At 38.5% G+C, this 14,968-nt stretch overlaps 1 protein-coding gene across 2 annotated transcripts in view; it reads right to left on the bottom strand.

Moving 5' to 3' along the window:
* ahcyl1 (adenosylhomocysteinase-like 1) overlaps positions 1-14,968 on the bottom strand; it is a 36,091-nt gene that overhangs the window by 13,190 nt on the left and 7,933 nt on the right. Inside the window, exons 1-5 of one of the 2 annotated variants that reach the window (XM_036579326.1) lie at positions 11,524-11,603; positions 7,569-7,686; positions 5,817-5,960; positions 3,607-3,707; positions 530-632 (exon numbers count right to left, since the gene is read on the bottom strand). In XM_036579326.1, coding sequence (XP_036435219.1) covers positions 530-632; positions 3,607-3,707; positions 5,817-5,960; positions 7,569-7,686; positions 11,524-11,547 — 490 coding nt within the window. In that variant the 5' untranslated portion in view covers positions 11,548-11,603. Of the gene's footprint in view, positions 1-529; positions 633-3,606; positions 3,708-5,816; positions 5,961-7,568; positions 7,687-11,523; positions 11,604-14,968 lie in introns of those variants that run through there. The other variant, XM_036579325.1, reaches the window with a different exon arrangement.

Raw genomic sequence — 14,968 nt, 5'->3', positions numbered from 1 at the left:
CAGAGACTGTGTTTAACAGTACAAAAGGAAAACATGTTATGATTTCTGATTCACACTGACCCTAAAGGACCCTTGTGGGTCCTTTATAATTAATTTTCCTAACTTTTTTAAATAAAAGAGTGAATTAACTGTTTTTGTAATGTCACAACAACCAACATTTACATCTAACCACCAGTTCAACCTACAGCAGTTTAGACTCGTCCATTCTCAGTGGAGTTATAAGGAGTGTTTTTCCACCCTGACTGCACAATACAGGACAAATAGTTAGAATAGAGCTCATTTACATGTATCAGTCTTGAAGGCACAGAAACAAAAACAGCATGTGTAATTCTAAGGGATAGAAAAGGACAGAAAATGGTCGTGTAAAAGTAAATTGCTGGTATATAAACCCACACAAATGTCTGTATTGTCCCTACAAGGCCTTGACAATTAGCTGATGAGATGTTAGATCTGTGAAAACACTGAACTCTGTACCATTGTGACTGGACACTGACACATGTTGTATATAGTGGTATATGGTTTAGGTTACCAATCTCTGCCAGAGCAGCAGCCACTTCATTCTGAGTGGAGTAGATGTTACATGCTGTCCAGCGACACTGAGCACCCAGGGCCACCAGCGTCTCAATCAGGACCTGCATGAAAGCAGCACAGACAGTCCAAAGATGCAGAAAAGCAAACTAAGAGGAGGCATTTGGACCACAATGCAATCTAGATGTGCATATTTAACAGCATATGTCCACATTTACAGACCTGTTCACAAAGTTTGGAATCACTTTTCAACGTTTTCAATAATGTGAGACCAATATGGTTGCAGATAAATGTGTACAATTATTCTAATATGCAAGTCTTTTGCAACTTCATAGGTTTTACATAATTTGTATGAAGCTATGTCTCTTGAATGATGAACACACAGCTGCATATGATTCTAAAAAGACTGAAAGTTTATAATCAAATGAATATCCAGAACAAGTGTTTCAAAAGTGGTGATCAGATCATGTGGCAGATAGGGGTGCGGGAAAAAATCGATTCTTAGATGCATCGCGATGCGGACGTGAACGATTCTGAATCAATTCACAAATGTCAAAAATCGATTTTCTAAATATTTAATTTATGACGTAATGTTGACGGAACGCAAAAGGCGGAACTGGGAAGTGCGGAAGTGCAGCGCCCGGACAGTCTGTGGCGGCACATGACAAAAACACGAGTGGAAAAGCAAGAAATCCGACCGGCTCCCTCTGCATTAAAAGCCAGGTTAGGTCAGGAGTCACAACACAAATGTTAAGTAGAGCCATTTTGACCTTTCAACAAAAATCAAACCACCATGGGAGCCACAACATTTAATGTCCAGTATGTGATAATGTCCTAGTATAGGCTAAACAATATAAACGAAAAGACAGATTTACTTCGCTCTGCTTTAAGCTTTAGCTCAGGTATAGCCGCTTTCCTACCATCTCTGCCAGAAAACTTTTCCTAAGAAGTTGATCAATTTCTTGTAAAATGTCTCTCAACGACTGTTTTACGAGGCTGAAGTACATCACTTCCATTCGTTTTATTAAAAAAGATATTGGAAGTAGATTCATTATGGATCATTACAAATACTTTGCTTTAAAAGTACCAAGTCACTTTAAATAACAATAATACCGAGTCACTTAGTCACTTTAAAATGTATATTGTCTCTACATTCTGTATATATTTTCTGTATATTTTGTGTATATTTAATATATTTCAGTTGGTTTTTCTTGTATTTTTATTTTTACTTATTTACTTTCTGTAGAGTGATTAGCTGAGCCTCACCACAAGCATTTCAATGCATAGATGTCCTGACATGTTGTGCAAGTGACAAATAAACTTGAAACTTGAACTCGAAACTTGAGCTCACACAGTGGGAAAATATAAATGCTATATAGAAAAAAAAGCTGCATCGAGATGCATCGATAATCTTTTTATAATCGCATTGCAGCCCTCTGAATCGTAATCGAAACGAATCGTGAGGTGCCTAGAGATTCCCACCCCTAGTGGCGGACAACATGACAATACTGTGAATAAATACAGTGGTGCTTGAACGTTTGTGAACCCTTTAGAATTTTCTATATTTCTGCATGAAGTTGAGCTAAAACTTCATTAGATTTTCACACAAGTCCTAATAGTAGATAAAGAGAACCAAATGAAACAAATGAGACAAAAACATTAGACTTGGTCATTTATTCATTTAGGAAAATGACCCAATACTACATCTGTGAGAGGCAAAAGTCTGTGAACCTTTAGGATTAGCAGATAATTTGAAGGTGAAATTAGAATCAGGTGTTTTCGATCAGTGGGATGGAAATCAGGCGTGAGTGACCACCCTGTTTTATTTAAAGAACAGGGATCTATCACAGTCTGATCTTCACAACACATGTTTGTGGAAGTGTATCATGGCACGAACAAAGGAGATTTCTGAGGACCTCAGAAGAAGAGTTGTTGATGCTCAACAGGCTGGAAAAGGTTACAAAACCATCTCTAAAGAGTTTGGACTCCAAAGTCAGACAGCTTGTGTACAAATGGAGGAAATTCAAGACCATTGTTATGCTCCCCAGGAGTGGTCGACCAACAAAGATCACACCAAGAGCAAGGCGTGTATACTCTGCGAGGTCACAAAGGAACCCAGGGTAACTTCTAAGCAACTAAAGGCCTGTCTCACAGTGGCTAATGTTAATGTTCATGAGTCCACTTAGGAGAACACTGAACAACAATGGCAGGCGTAGAAAGGTTACAAAACCTAATATTTTTGTATCATTTGTTTAATTTTGTTCTCTTTATCTACTATTAGGACATGTGTGAAAATCTGATGAAGATTTAGGTCAAATTTATGCAGAAATATAGAAAATGGAATGGCAAGGTTGCAAGGAGCCCCTGTTCTCCAACAAGAACATTGCTGCCCATCTGCAGTTCGCTAAAGATCACATGGACAAGCCAGAAGACTATTGGAACAATGTTTTGTGGAGGGATGAGACCAAAATAGATATTTTTGGTTTAAATGAGAAGCGTTATGTTTGAAGAAAGGAACACACTGCATCCCAGCATAAAAACCTTATCCCATCTGTGAAACACAGTGGTGGTAGTGTCATGGTTTGGGCCTGTTTTGCTGCATCTGGGCCAGGATGGTTTATCCCTGCCCATTCACACTGAAGTTATAAGGAGTGTTGGCCTGGGCTGCTTTTTGAATGTGGTACAATGCAGGGCAGCCAATCAGAACATAGCTCATTAACATATATCAATCTTAAAGGGAAAGTAACATAAACAGCCTGATTAATTCTAAGGGATAAAGAGAAGTAAAAATGAGTCTTGCTTTAGTACAAACATCCACAAGTAAAAGAAAAATGCAGGATATGAGCTATTAATAAGTTCTTTTGGTTCTCAAAATAGTTGAACTACTGAATAAAACATTTATAAACATATTGTAAAGTTATAACTGCATATAAAGTAATGACGTGTATAGTGGCAACTGGACAATATTATTGTGGGTATAAAGAAATGAAACATAAAAAAAATTTGCAATTTCAAAATAAAAACAGTTTTTGTAAACTGAAAGTGTGCATTTTGCAGTAGTGGATGAGCAAAACGTACTGCGGTTTGTGCAGTGATGTGAGTGCAGCCGACCACTTTGGCTCCAGCGAGGGGCTTCTCGCCTTGAGCTCGCTTCCTCAGTGAGATCAGAGCAGACATGTCTGGGGAGAAATCAGAGAGAGGAGGCTTAAAGTTGAAGATGATGACCAGTTTACCAGACATCAACTAAGCCACGTCCAAGAAAGCTTGGCTACAACATGATTTACAAATGGCCTCAATAGTAATCCTAAAATGCATTCTGTATTCAGAGTCGTTTTTATCCTATTTAAGCAATCAAAATGAGACATTTATGTTTCAAACAGATGTATGGAAACAAAGAACTAGAAAAAAACAACTGAAACTGTCTGGTGCTGCCACAATCAGCTGTTAACCAGTCCTTGCAGCCCACTGGAGAGTACTTTTCTGAGTACACTTCTTTCTAAGCAACTATAAATAGACATACAATAGAACTTCCTGAGCTTTTCCAGAAGCATTTTTGTTTAGTAGTGTCAGGAATACTGAGGTTTTAGCTGGAACAGTGTAAATTGGCCCAAGAGCTTTTCAGCACTGTGATCTGAGTGAGTACACCTGAGTACAATGCCGAGATCTGTAATTAAGACTAAAACATGATATAAAATATCTATCTTTATCTAAAGTGTTCCTAGTGCTGAGTGCTAGAAGTCACTTTGAAACTGAAGTGAAAGAAAAGAGTTGGGTGGCAGATATTTGACAATTTAAAGGAAAATCCTGAATAAATAAATAGAAAAAAGTGCTTTTAGAAGGGTGTACAGCATGATACAATTATGCTCTGCAGGATGTTGGATCAAGATGGCAAAAGGAAAATGATTTTGAAAGAGCGTTTATTATTGGGGCACAGGTGGCAGGAGTGTCAGTCACAAAGACTGCTCAACTGGCTAGTGTTTCAATAGGAACAGTGACTAAAGTGACACCTGCATTCAGATCTATGGTAAAGACATCACTAAATGGGGTTAGAGATTATAGTAGAAAGTACACATTCAATGTGCATTAGTGCAATATGTAAGAAAAAACAGGAGCAGCTGCTCCTCAGTTGGTTGAGAATGTCAATGAAGCATGTGATCAGACTTTCAGCAAGAACAGTCCATCCACAACTACATAGAGAGGCATATTATAGTAGAGTTGAAGTGCATAAGGCCCTCATTACAATGATAAATGCACATTTGAGAGTTGAGTCGTGTAAAAACCATAAACACTGGTCTATAGACATGGAAAACGTGACATGGTCAGATGAGTCATCCTTCACCATATTCTCCACGAGTGGGCAAGTGCATGTGTGGTGTACACCAAGAGAACAGTACGCTCTGTTATTCTGTGAGGGGCATTGTGCTGGTGTGGTTTGGGCCCTTTGTCCCCTTAGAGCAGGAGTACCCATTCCTGTTCCTGAACATCTACCACCCTGGAGAGTTCAGATCCAGTACACCTGTCTCTAATGTTCAGATGCTCCTGAAGACCTTCATTAGAGAGGTAGATTAGGGGTGCAGCTGAACTCAGGATGAGGATTAGGCACTCCTGCCCTAGACAGGGATCCTATGAGGAAACTTTTCTATCCAGATGGGAGTGGTTTCTTCCAGGATGACAGTGCCCCATCAACAGGGCATGAGGGGGTCACTGAATTATTTGAGGAGTATGAAAATGATAAAAAGCAATGCTGTGGCCTTCGCAATCACCAGATCTCGACCAGTTGAACACTTATGGGAGATTTTGGGCTGCTGTGATAGACAGCACTCTCCAACACCAACATCATCAGAACAACAACTGAAGAAAATATCTTTTGGAATAACTTTCCATTCCTCCAGTAACGTTTCAGAGACTTCTAGAATCTATAGCAAGGGGTTCTGGTGGCTTGTGGTGGCTTCTATTAACACATTACTCTGTTTTTTCCTTTAATTTGTCAGCTAAGTGGCTCAGGTTGTTAGTGACCTGGCACTTTTAACTCAAACAGATCTAAAAACTGGCACTATAGTGTAAAACTGTCACTGTTACTGACAACAACAAAATAATAATAGTATATATTCTATTATGTTTTGCTTTCCACTTTTCTGAAACGATGTTTAAGGCAGAGTGGGTGGAAATGAGGTCGCAGGTTGCTAGCCACCGCAGCTATGTGGTTTAAGGACAACTAGAACTAAGTGGGACCCAAGAGGAGAAGATCTTTTTCCACTGCTGTCTCCCTGGAGAGCTCATCTCCTCACCCTGTTCTGCAATCTCGATCTCCCGCCGGCCGAACTCCGCCTGCTTTATGTTCTTGACACAGAAGTCGCTGCTGCCTTTGGAATTGACCTGAGTCTTCTCTCGAGGAGACGTCTCGTCGTCCGAGCTGTCCGTGTATGAGGCAGCTGTGGGATCAGCACACAGAGACACAATGTCTGGCTATAACAGGCAGTAAAATTGCAGCAGATAATAACTCTATGCTATAATCAAGCCCAGATTATTAAACTGTTTTTTTCTCATCACAAAATTAGGCAGATCAGGTTGCTTGTCTGCTGTCATAATCAGGTTAGAATGTTTTAAGCATCATGAATGGCTCAGTAATGTATTAGAAATCCCATTAGGTCCATTCAACATATCATCAATGTCATGAGAAATCCTCATAATCTCGCTGTTTCTTTTTTGTGTGTGTGTTGTTTTTATTTTTTACCCCAATTTGAAAATGTCAGCTACATTTAAAGGGGATTTTTTAAAATTTCTGCATAGTTCAATAGCTGAGTTGTAAACAAAGTCATTCAGAATGGTTTGATGTGAAATGCTCAAATGTAGAGAAACTTGCCAAATTTCTTTACAGTGCTTGTGATAGGAACCAAGATGATGTAAATATAGCCATTTTATTCACTAAAATACCAGTGAACCTACACGTCTTCTCAGATTTTATATGTAATGTTGATGAAAAGTAAAGATGTAAAGTATTAGTAGTTTAGAAAAAATAATATGCATATTTTGCCTTACAACACCCTTCATATACCACTCCACCAAGAATGTATTTTTAAAATATGTTTTAGGCCAAAAGCTTCTTGCAAAACTATCATAAAACAATATTTCAGGCATCATGCAGCAAATTCAAAACCATTTCATGTAATAACCTTATGTGAGGGAGCTTTTAGAGGTGTTAAACTCTTCAGACATCTGGTTACTATCGCCAACACTGTGAACAGTTATGACTCAGTAAGTCTTTCTATACCAGAGCATTTCACACCAAACCACTCTGAATGGTTTACATCTTAAAAATGTAATCATGCAGAAATCATGCAGAAAAAAAATTCCACTTCAACATAGCTCTTTACATGATGAATGGACCAACAGAAATTACAGAAATTTAAAAAAATTAAAAGCAAAGCTTTTAAGGTTTGTTAAATTACATTAAAATGTCATCACTGTAAAAATATATCCAAAATGCTAACTGTACAGGAGGAGGCAAGTACATTCTTAACTTTTAAAGCAAGTGAATGTAAAGGTATTTATCCTATTATTATATATTAAGTCATTTTGCAACATTTCTATTGTTCCATGCATCATTAAATTTTCAGACAATGTAGAAGGGGCTGCTGTGTTCAAAAGATGTTAAAAAAATGGAGATAGATGGCTTTTTTAGACAGAGATGATATTTAAAGTGGAAAATTAGCCATTTGGCTAGATCTGGCACATATCTGGAGCATATCTGGCACATCATAGAACAAGGATGTTATGGAGTGTACATTGTTCCTGTAATAAACAAATAAACTTAAGAACATTTTCCTTCTTCAGTAAAGTTACTGTGTCAGAGATATGAGGTTGCCAATCAAGTAGTAAGAAGTAGCCAATCAAACCACAGCCTGCCAAGCTGCTTTGACATTGACATTTACCACATGCACAATATACTACTTTTAAATGTTATACATATATTCTATGTAACCCTTGGCTTTCTGTGCAAGCAAGTCTGATGTGCAGTAAGAGAGGAGAATGCGTGAGACCAGAGCTGTAGCTGTCGGTGGACGACTGTGAGATGGAGCGGGACAGGGAGCGGCGTCCAGTCTTAGTGGGGAACTTGCTGAACTCCTGCTTGTCCTCCTGGTTGGCAAACTGAATCTGCTGCAGGGTCAGAAAGAATAGCACAGTTAATCTATGGCCAAACATCACATTTAACTATTAACAAGTGACAAAAGAGTCATTATTGTTAAAATACTACAGCTAATTATAGTTAGCCATAGACAGCAGGTAAATGAACTACACGGTGTAGTTGATTAACTTCTTAGAAAATGCAGTGCAGCATGACTCTTACATCATTTAACCTTAGTGTCATGTGTTCAATGTATTGTAATGAATTGCTGAAACAATATATATCTGCATGCAGTGAGGATTCACATAACCCAACGTAATGTGCACACTTTCATATAGCCTGGAAGATTTCTATAAATAGTACCAACTCTCAGCTGAGTTGGAAGTTTGTACAGTTATATAATAGACACTGGGAGAAAACCCCAGAACAGGGGTTTCAGCTTTACCACATAAATAATTTAAATAATGCAAAACAGAGTTTAATTAATGATGAGGCCTTTGTTTGAAAGCTGTATGCAGTTCCCTGGCAGTGTGTTGTGAGGAAGCTTCTGATTTGTAACTGCTGTAAACTGACATTAGTGTTGAGCTGGGCATTTGCTTGGGTCAGTGGTTTCAGTTTCTGTGGGCAAATTAAAGCACGTGCTTAGAAGGAGCTGCGTCTGTTCTTTTGCTAGGCTAAAAGGGAGGGATGGGTGACACCATTAATTTTCATTTAGATCCAGTACCAGATACCAATACTTGTGCACATATAACAATTCAAATGACATATGTTGTTTTATTCACACAGATTGGGTGAAAATCAAACATCTTTTTTTCAAATTTTGAGATGCATGACATGCAGTGGGGTCCAAAAGTCTGAGACATTGAACATTTGGATTTTTTCTTTTAAATAATACCAGAAAGTTTTAGAAATTTTGAATAATTTAAAACAAAAAAGTGACACGGTGAAGAAGAAATTTTCAAGATAAGGTCACTATTCAAATTGGAGCAATGTAAAATTGACCATGTTGTAGCCATTGTACAAAAAAGTCAGATTTTTTTATTCTTATTCCTTTCATTGAAGCTCATGTTCATGCGAGTCTTAGGTGGAGCTGATCTACTGATCCAAGGATTTAGTACACATTTATGGAGCCCATGGCAGCTAAAGCGCACACTGTCATTAAAGCAAATGGGAAACATACTAAATATTAAGAATTTCACGTAAACTTTCAAAGATTCTACTTTTCACTGAAATCATCATGCTGACAGTATTATTTGTAATAACAAACTTGTGTTAAATTTAAAAAATGAATGCAAAATAGAAGCATTTTCATCAGTAATCTCAGACTTCTGGATCCCACAGTATGTCTTTTCAGTGCACTTGACTCTATTATCATTGCCCTCTAGCTCTTCATCAGTGCTCAGTTTCTGATCATGACTGCTGTTAGCTGGATATTTTTGGTTGGTGGACTATTCTGAATTAATTTAATATACCCAATGATTTCTTTTTTAATACACTCTTTATGTACAGTCTTAGAAACTGCTACCACCAATAGTAAAGACATTTTAGATGTTTTGTGAACCTTTTCTATGTATTTTAACCCTGTTTATATTTCAGAGTCTTTGCATTAGTATTAAGGTCAACATGAATCAGAAAAGCACTTTCCTTCTGTATCAAGAAGTATTTCTGAGTGAAACAGTATCAGGGAGGGTCTCTGAGCTATCTTAGCGTTTTCACTCAAAGATAGGTTGGGGAGGTTGGGGAGGAGGTGAATCATGATTTTGGGATGTAAACACAGTCATTCAGAGTGGTTTGATATGAAGTGTTATATTCTAGTTAGAGTTAGAATTATTCACAGTGGTGGTGATGAGAACAGGAGCAGCAGCCCTTTATATGGTGTGAAAAATTAGTGACGAATGGAACAATAGAAATGCTCCAAATTCACTTTCAATTAAACATTTTTACATTAACTTACATTAAAAGTAGAGGTTTTATAAAAAAAAAAAGGTAAGAACTATTTTGGAGATTTATTTTTCCTTGAGATTTGCTCACTGGCAAATGACTGGCCCTTTAATGTTGGCCCTACACAGGCAGCCCTAACTCTGCGAGTTCGTCCAAGTCCACAGCTCAGTGGGCCACTTTCCAGAATGGTGGTGTGTGCCCAGTGTGGCTATCTTCTGTAGGGCCTTGTTGGTTTTATGTGGATTTGCCTAATCCTACACTGCCCACAGTCAGCACACAGTGGGCTAATGGGGGCATGTTTTCTGGGGTCTTGGGCAACACGTGTTCTGCATACATACAGTAGTGTGTAAAATTCATGGACCACCCTTTATTTATTTAATTTTCAGTAAAAGCAGCTATTACATTATTCATTTTTCAGCTTCAGAACAAAGCAGAAACCTATATTTAACACATTATGCAAGTAACTAAAACAGCTTCAACCTCAAAGATGAAAGCTTTAAGTAAGGTTTATCTGGTGGTGACAGTTTTGGTGGTCTACCACAGTCTGTACACTCTACAACTTTGCATCCCCTCTTCCGGTTAAAAAATCAGGCAGCCATGAACTGTGGTTTCTGTAGTATGAAAGAAAAAATATGCAGAATGTATGCCCTTTATGGTTTTCCCTGTATTCAGGGTAACATAGCATGTCATGTAACTCAAGCCTAAACTGTAGTTCACCCTGGATTACTGTGACCTTAACGTTTGGCCGCTACCTCAACGTGACTTATGTTAAAGGAAAGAGCAGATTAGATGAATGTGTAGTTTTTCTGGGCCAACTGTTCATATCTTATCAACTACGGTATCTTTACTATAAACAAAGCATAGACTCAGTGTTGCCTGGAAGGGCAGCGACTCTACAAATGAAAGGGAAACCTGTGGCTCAGTCAGTGGAGATAAAGCCCTTTGAATAGTTGGGGTAGTTTGAAACTATGAGATATGATGAAAGAGCAGGTATTTGTCCTTCTCTTAAGATTATTGACCCTGACAGACAATATGGAAGAGGCAGAATTAAAAAACCTGACTAAAATGGCAAATGTTGGCCTCAGGCTTTATACCAGACAGCCCAAAACAAGCGGACTAGAGATGTGTTTGGAGTAAAAACTGCAAGACATGCCATGCAAAGTTGACACAACATGCTGGTGGTGGTTTGAGGATATTGCAGTGGTAAAGAAAAAATGGAACCGATGCCTTCAGGGCAAAGGTGTGACATTCCATTGTCTGAAATAAATATCAATGAGAAGATGGAAAAGGATCCTCACTGCTAAAGGACAAAGAAAGTGAAACTGTCCAGTTTGACTTTACATGCCAGAAAAATAATTTTGTTTAATATAAGACAATATCTTGTGATGTCCAAGGCTTTTGACACAGAAGAGAAACCTGATATTTTTATGGAGAATTACTGAACGTTGCAACAACTATGTGAAAGCCAACAGAGCCCAACATAGGTGTAGAATTCAGCTGAGTGGGAAAATCCTTTTAACCATATAAAGAGGTGACTCAGCTGATCCAATGAGCTTCATCATAATGAACACCTGCAAATGTGGTGGAATTAAAATTTCTGATAATGAGGAGCTCCTCCTGGACCTGACAAAATCTAGACCTTCCAAATACAAAATAAAGGTACTCTTAGAACCTGAGGCACCAAACAGAAACACTTGTCCACTTTGCACTATGCTCCTTCCATCCATGGTCCGGGGGTACCCCTGCCCTTCATATGGGCGCAGCGTGGTGACTTCCCTCATAAAGGGGTTGCTAAAGAGCTGACCAGCTGCATCAGGTGTGTTAGAGCAGAAGAAATACCAAAATATGCAGGGCAGGAGTACTCCAGGACCGGATTTGGGAAACAATAATGTAAAAGATATATACACTAGCATTTAACAAACACTTACCCTTGAATAACCATAGCCATCCATTGTCCCTGCTTCTAGCTCTAGCTCCTGGGCTGACCTCCCGAATAGTGTCACCTCTGTATGTACCATCCAGTGTAGTCATCCACACAAGGGGGAGGTTCTTGAGGATGGTTAATGATCCTCAAAGCTGATATGCAGCTGTGGGAGGTGAGGGGGGGAGTCTACTACCCCTAACCAGACCTGCCTTCTTTCACCTTTTCCTTAATTCTCTATCTATGATGTTTCCACTATGAGAGCTTTATGAATTAAGGTACATATGTACTTTTATAAAAATAAAAGATTGTGTTGTTTCCAAAATAAAGGTTTCTGACATGGCTGTGAGATTATAGCACAAACTTTTCATTGGTATGGGAACTTTATATCATTGGGAGGTTCTTTAAATTTTAAAACGGTTCTTCACACACACACATCTGATTTGCAAAAAAGTTCTCTTTAAGAATCGTCCACTGAAATGTTCTTTGGGGAACCAAAAGTGGTTCTTATATGGCATCGCTTTTAGTGTATAAACTCTTGGCCCATCAGCAGGTCTAAACTTCAATTCCACACTCTTGTAACTACATACCATATTTGTTAGTTTCATAATAGTTACTGCACAATCCATAATAAGCCTTAGCACAAACAAACTGACCAATAAACCTTTTAGATCCTCTGAAGTTAAAAATATGTTTTTTAAATAGTTAACTCCTTGAGGGCAGCGGGCCACTGTTGGCAAACGCTGGCTTTTTGCCCAGCGGTTTTTTGGGAGACCCACTGGTGGTTAAGCAGAGTATTAAACAAAATGCACCTTTTCATTGCTCATTGTCCACTCATAGTCCAACTAACTTATTTTCTCTCCTTGCTTTCTTTAGATATCCTCTGTAAATTAGTTTAGAAAATAATTTTGATAGCTATCATAAATACAGCTGGTTATACAGCTGTAACCAAGCCAGCACAGTAACAGCAACAACTAAATCATTTTATATTAGGCTTTGTCATTATTTTTTCACTCTTAGTTGTTTATTTCCAAAATAAAATTCTACATGCATTTAAAATCTGTTTGGGGAGATTAATAACTAGTTAGTTCTTGTATTCAGGACAATAATCTGGGTGGTGCGAGGGTGGACCAGCAGTGGCATACAGTCAGCGGGGTGCTGGCCTTATCAAACCAGTGAACCGATATGCTTGGATGGCTTATTATTATTACACAGATGGGTATTTTTGTCAAATGTATTACTATAGATTTATGTGGTGCTACTTACATCCCAAATGAGCCTGAACATCTCTCAGTCCAATATACTAAAATATGAGAGGATTACAATGTGGCTAAAGCCCAGGTAGTATGTAGCTGATACAAGGTTTGAGATGTTTAGCTAAAACAGACATGATGGTATATTTAAAATTATGACAGTGTCAAATTTATGTTCCACAAATATCTAGACTGTTAAATATAGTGTAGAAACGTCCTAGTAGATACCAGTCGCAGGTTCCAGTAGCGTAGCATGTTACAGCTTCACATTACAATGCAATTTTATTGGATTAAAAACTCAGATGTGAGCAAGTGAAGTCAAGTGATTGTTGGAGTGACAAAAACACAGAATCTAACCTGCTCTGTGGTGTGTGTCAAGTTATTACTCTGCTAAGCTAATACTAGCATAATCAGCTGGAGATGGACAAAATTTCTGGAACTAAATAACTCTACCACTTGCCAAAGGTACAAATACGTGCACAAAATAATGGGGGAAGGGGCAGGGTCTGGAAAGTGTGAGGCAAGGGGGCATATACAATTTGCATAATCCTGCATATTCATGAATCTTCTCATTCTTAATGAGTGAAAGTGTTATTCCAATGCCAATTTAGTAGTTTTCTGGGCATGACAATAATACATTCAAATATTTACCAATTTATTATTCAACATAGATTTTTTGTGGTTTAAATAATGAATTTAGGGGTATTTTAAGGGGTTAACTGCCCCGTGAATATTAAAGGTACTGGTCTAGTCTGGCAGAAGTTTAACCCAGCTGTCTCCCTTAGCGTTTGCCAGCTTGAGCCCCTCCTGCCGAGCGTATACTCAGCCCGGCTAATAAAAAAGGAATCAAGAGGGAATTACGCTGTTGCCATAAGCCCTTAAAACATCTACTACAGGTCACACAAAGCACAAAGGTCAGGAATCAGGCCTGGTCACTTACTGGTGCCCCGTCTTGAACTTCTAGGCTCAGAGGTGCAAAAGCTGACAACATGCTTTGTGCCAGCAGAAAGCCAACACTGGGCGGATGCTCCAGAGCTGTTTACTGTGACCCTGCTAATACCTGCTCTACTCCTAATGTTACTGTCCTGGCCCTCTGCCATTTCCCATAATCCCAGGCCTAGGACATTCGGTGCAGACTCTATGGTCTACAAAACACTGTAAACAACACCAGAGATGTGATTATAAAACACTCTGAGCTCCTAAAGTTTGGAAAACTTTTCTGTTATAATATTCTGTATAAATTGTATGTTTTTCAGTGTTTTGGATGTAATTTACTCAGTGACAATGAGGATAAAGCATACGCTGTCAGGTGAATCATTCTGAAATTAATGCACCATTTACAAATGAAGGTACCAAAACTTTAATCTTCTTAGACAGGTGTGCTCTGCCATGTTTAGCTGCAATCACAGGCCACCCACAACACGGTCAGTCATAATTGTAGGCTTTGCTTTAGTTCCGTTTTGCTTTTCTTTGGTTGCTGAGAATGTGGGGAGCAGGGACACATCAATGCAGATAAATCAGGTCATCATGAACCTGAAATATTAATAAATCAGAGAAATACCAAAATAAACTCTTTTTCATGACATTAAGAAGAAAGAAGCCAGACATAAGCTCAGCCATCCTCAGAAGATTTCTCTAGAGGATGATGAAGAATGCTTTCTGTTTTCAAGGTCAGAAACATCTCTAGAGCAGCCGTTCTCTGAAGCTGAGGGCCTACAGACAGAGTCATTTTCCTTTTGTCAGTTTATTAAATCTGCTTCAGCCATACCTAAAAAGCGATAACCATAGGTGTTATTAAACATTATTAGTATTAAATATGTGACAACCAGTCGGCACCACATCTCTTGTACGTACCGGTCAGTGACAGCCGTGGTGAAAGCTAGCAATATGAACAAGTATCAAGTAAGATAAGGTCTTATCGGGAGGCCTTAGACTAAAAGAAAATGTGAGGACCACTGCTCTAGAGCATATGTGTCAAAGACCACCATATACAGTACATTAGAGACACAACAAGCACAAACAAACCAGAAAGCCCAAGCGTTGGGCGTTGAGTTTTGTGGATGCATAAGAACCAGATGTACCATTACCATAATGACCCAAAACACACTGTCCTGCCAATAAGTCAATTTTTCAGAGCTAAAAGATGAAAACTCTTAACAGGAGATTCCACTAATTTTTTTTAAATGTTATAATTCAGTC

This window comes from Colossoma macropomum, unplaced genomic scaffold (genome assembly GCF_904425465.1).
Source record: "Colossoma macropomum unplaced genomic scaffold, Colossoma_macropomum, whole genome shotgun sequence".
NCBI classification, from domain to species: domain Eukaryota; kingdom Metazoa; phylum Chordata; class Actinopteri; order Characiformes; family Serrasalmidae; genus Colossoma; species Colossoma macropomum.
The sequence above is the reverse complement of the archived record's forward strand: the minus strand, read 5'-3'. Positions and strand labels throughout refer to the sequence as shown.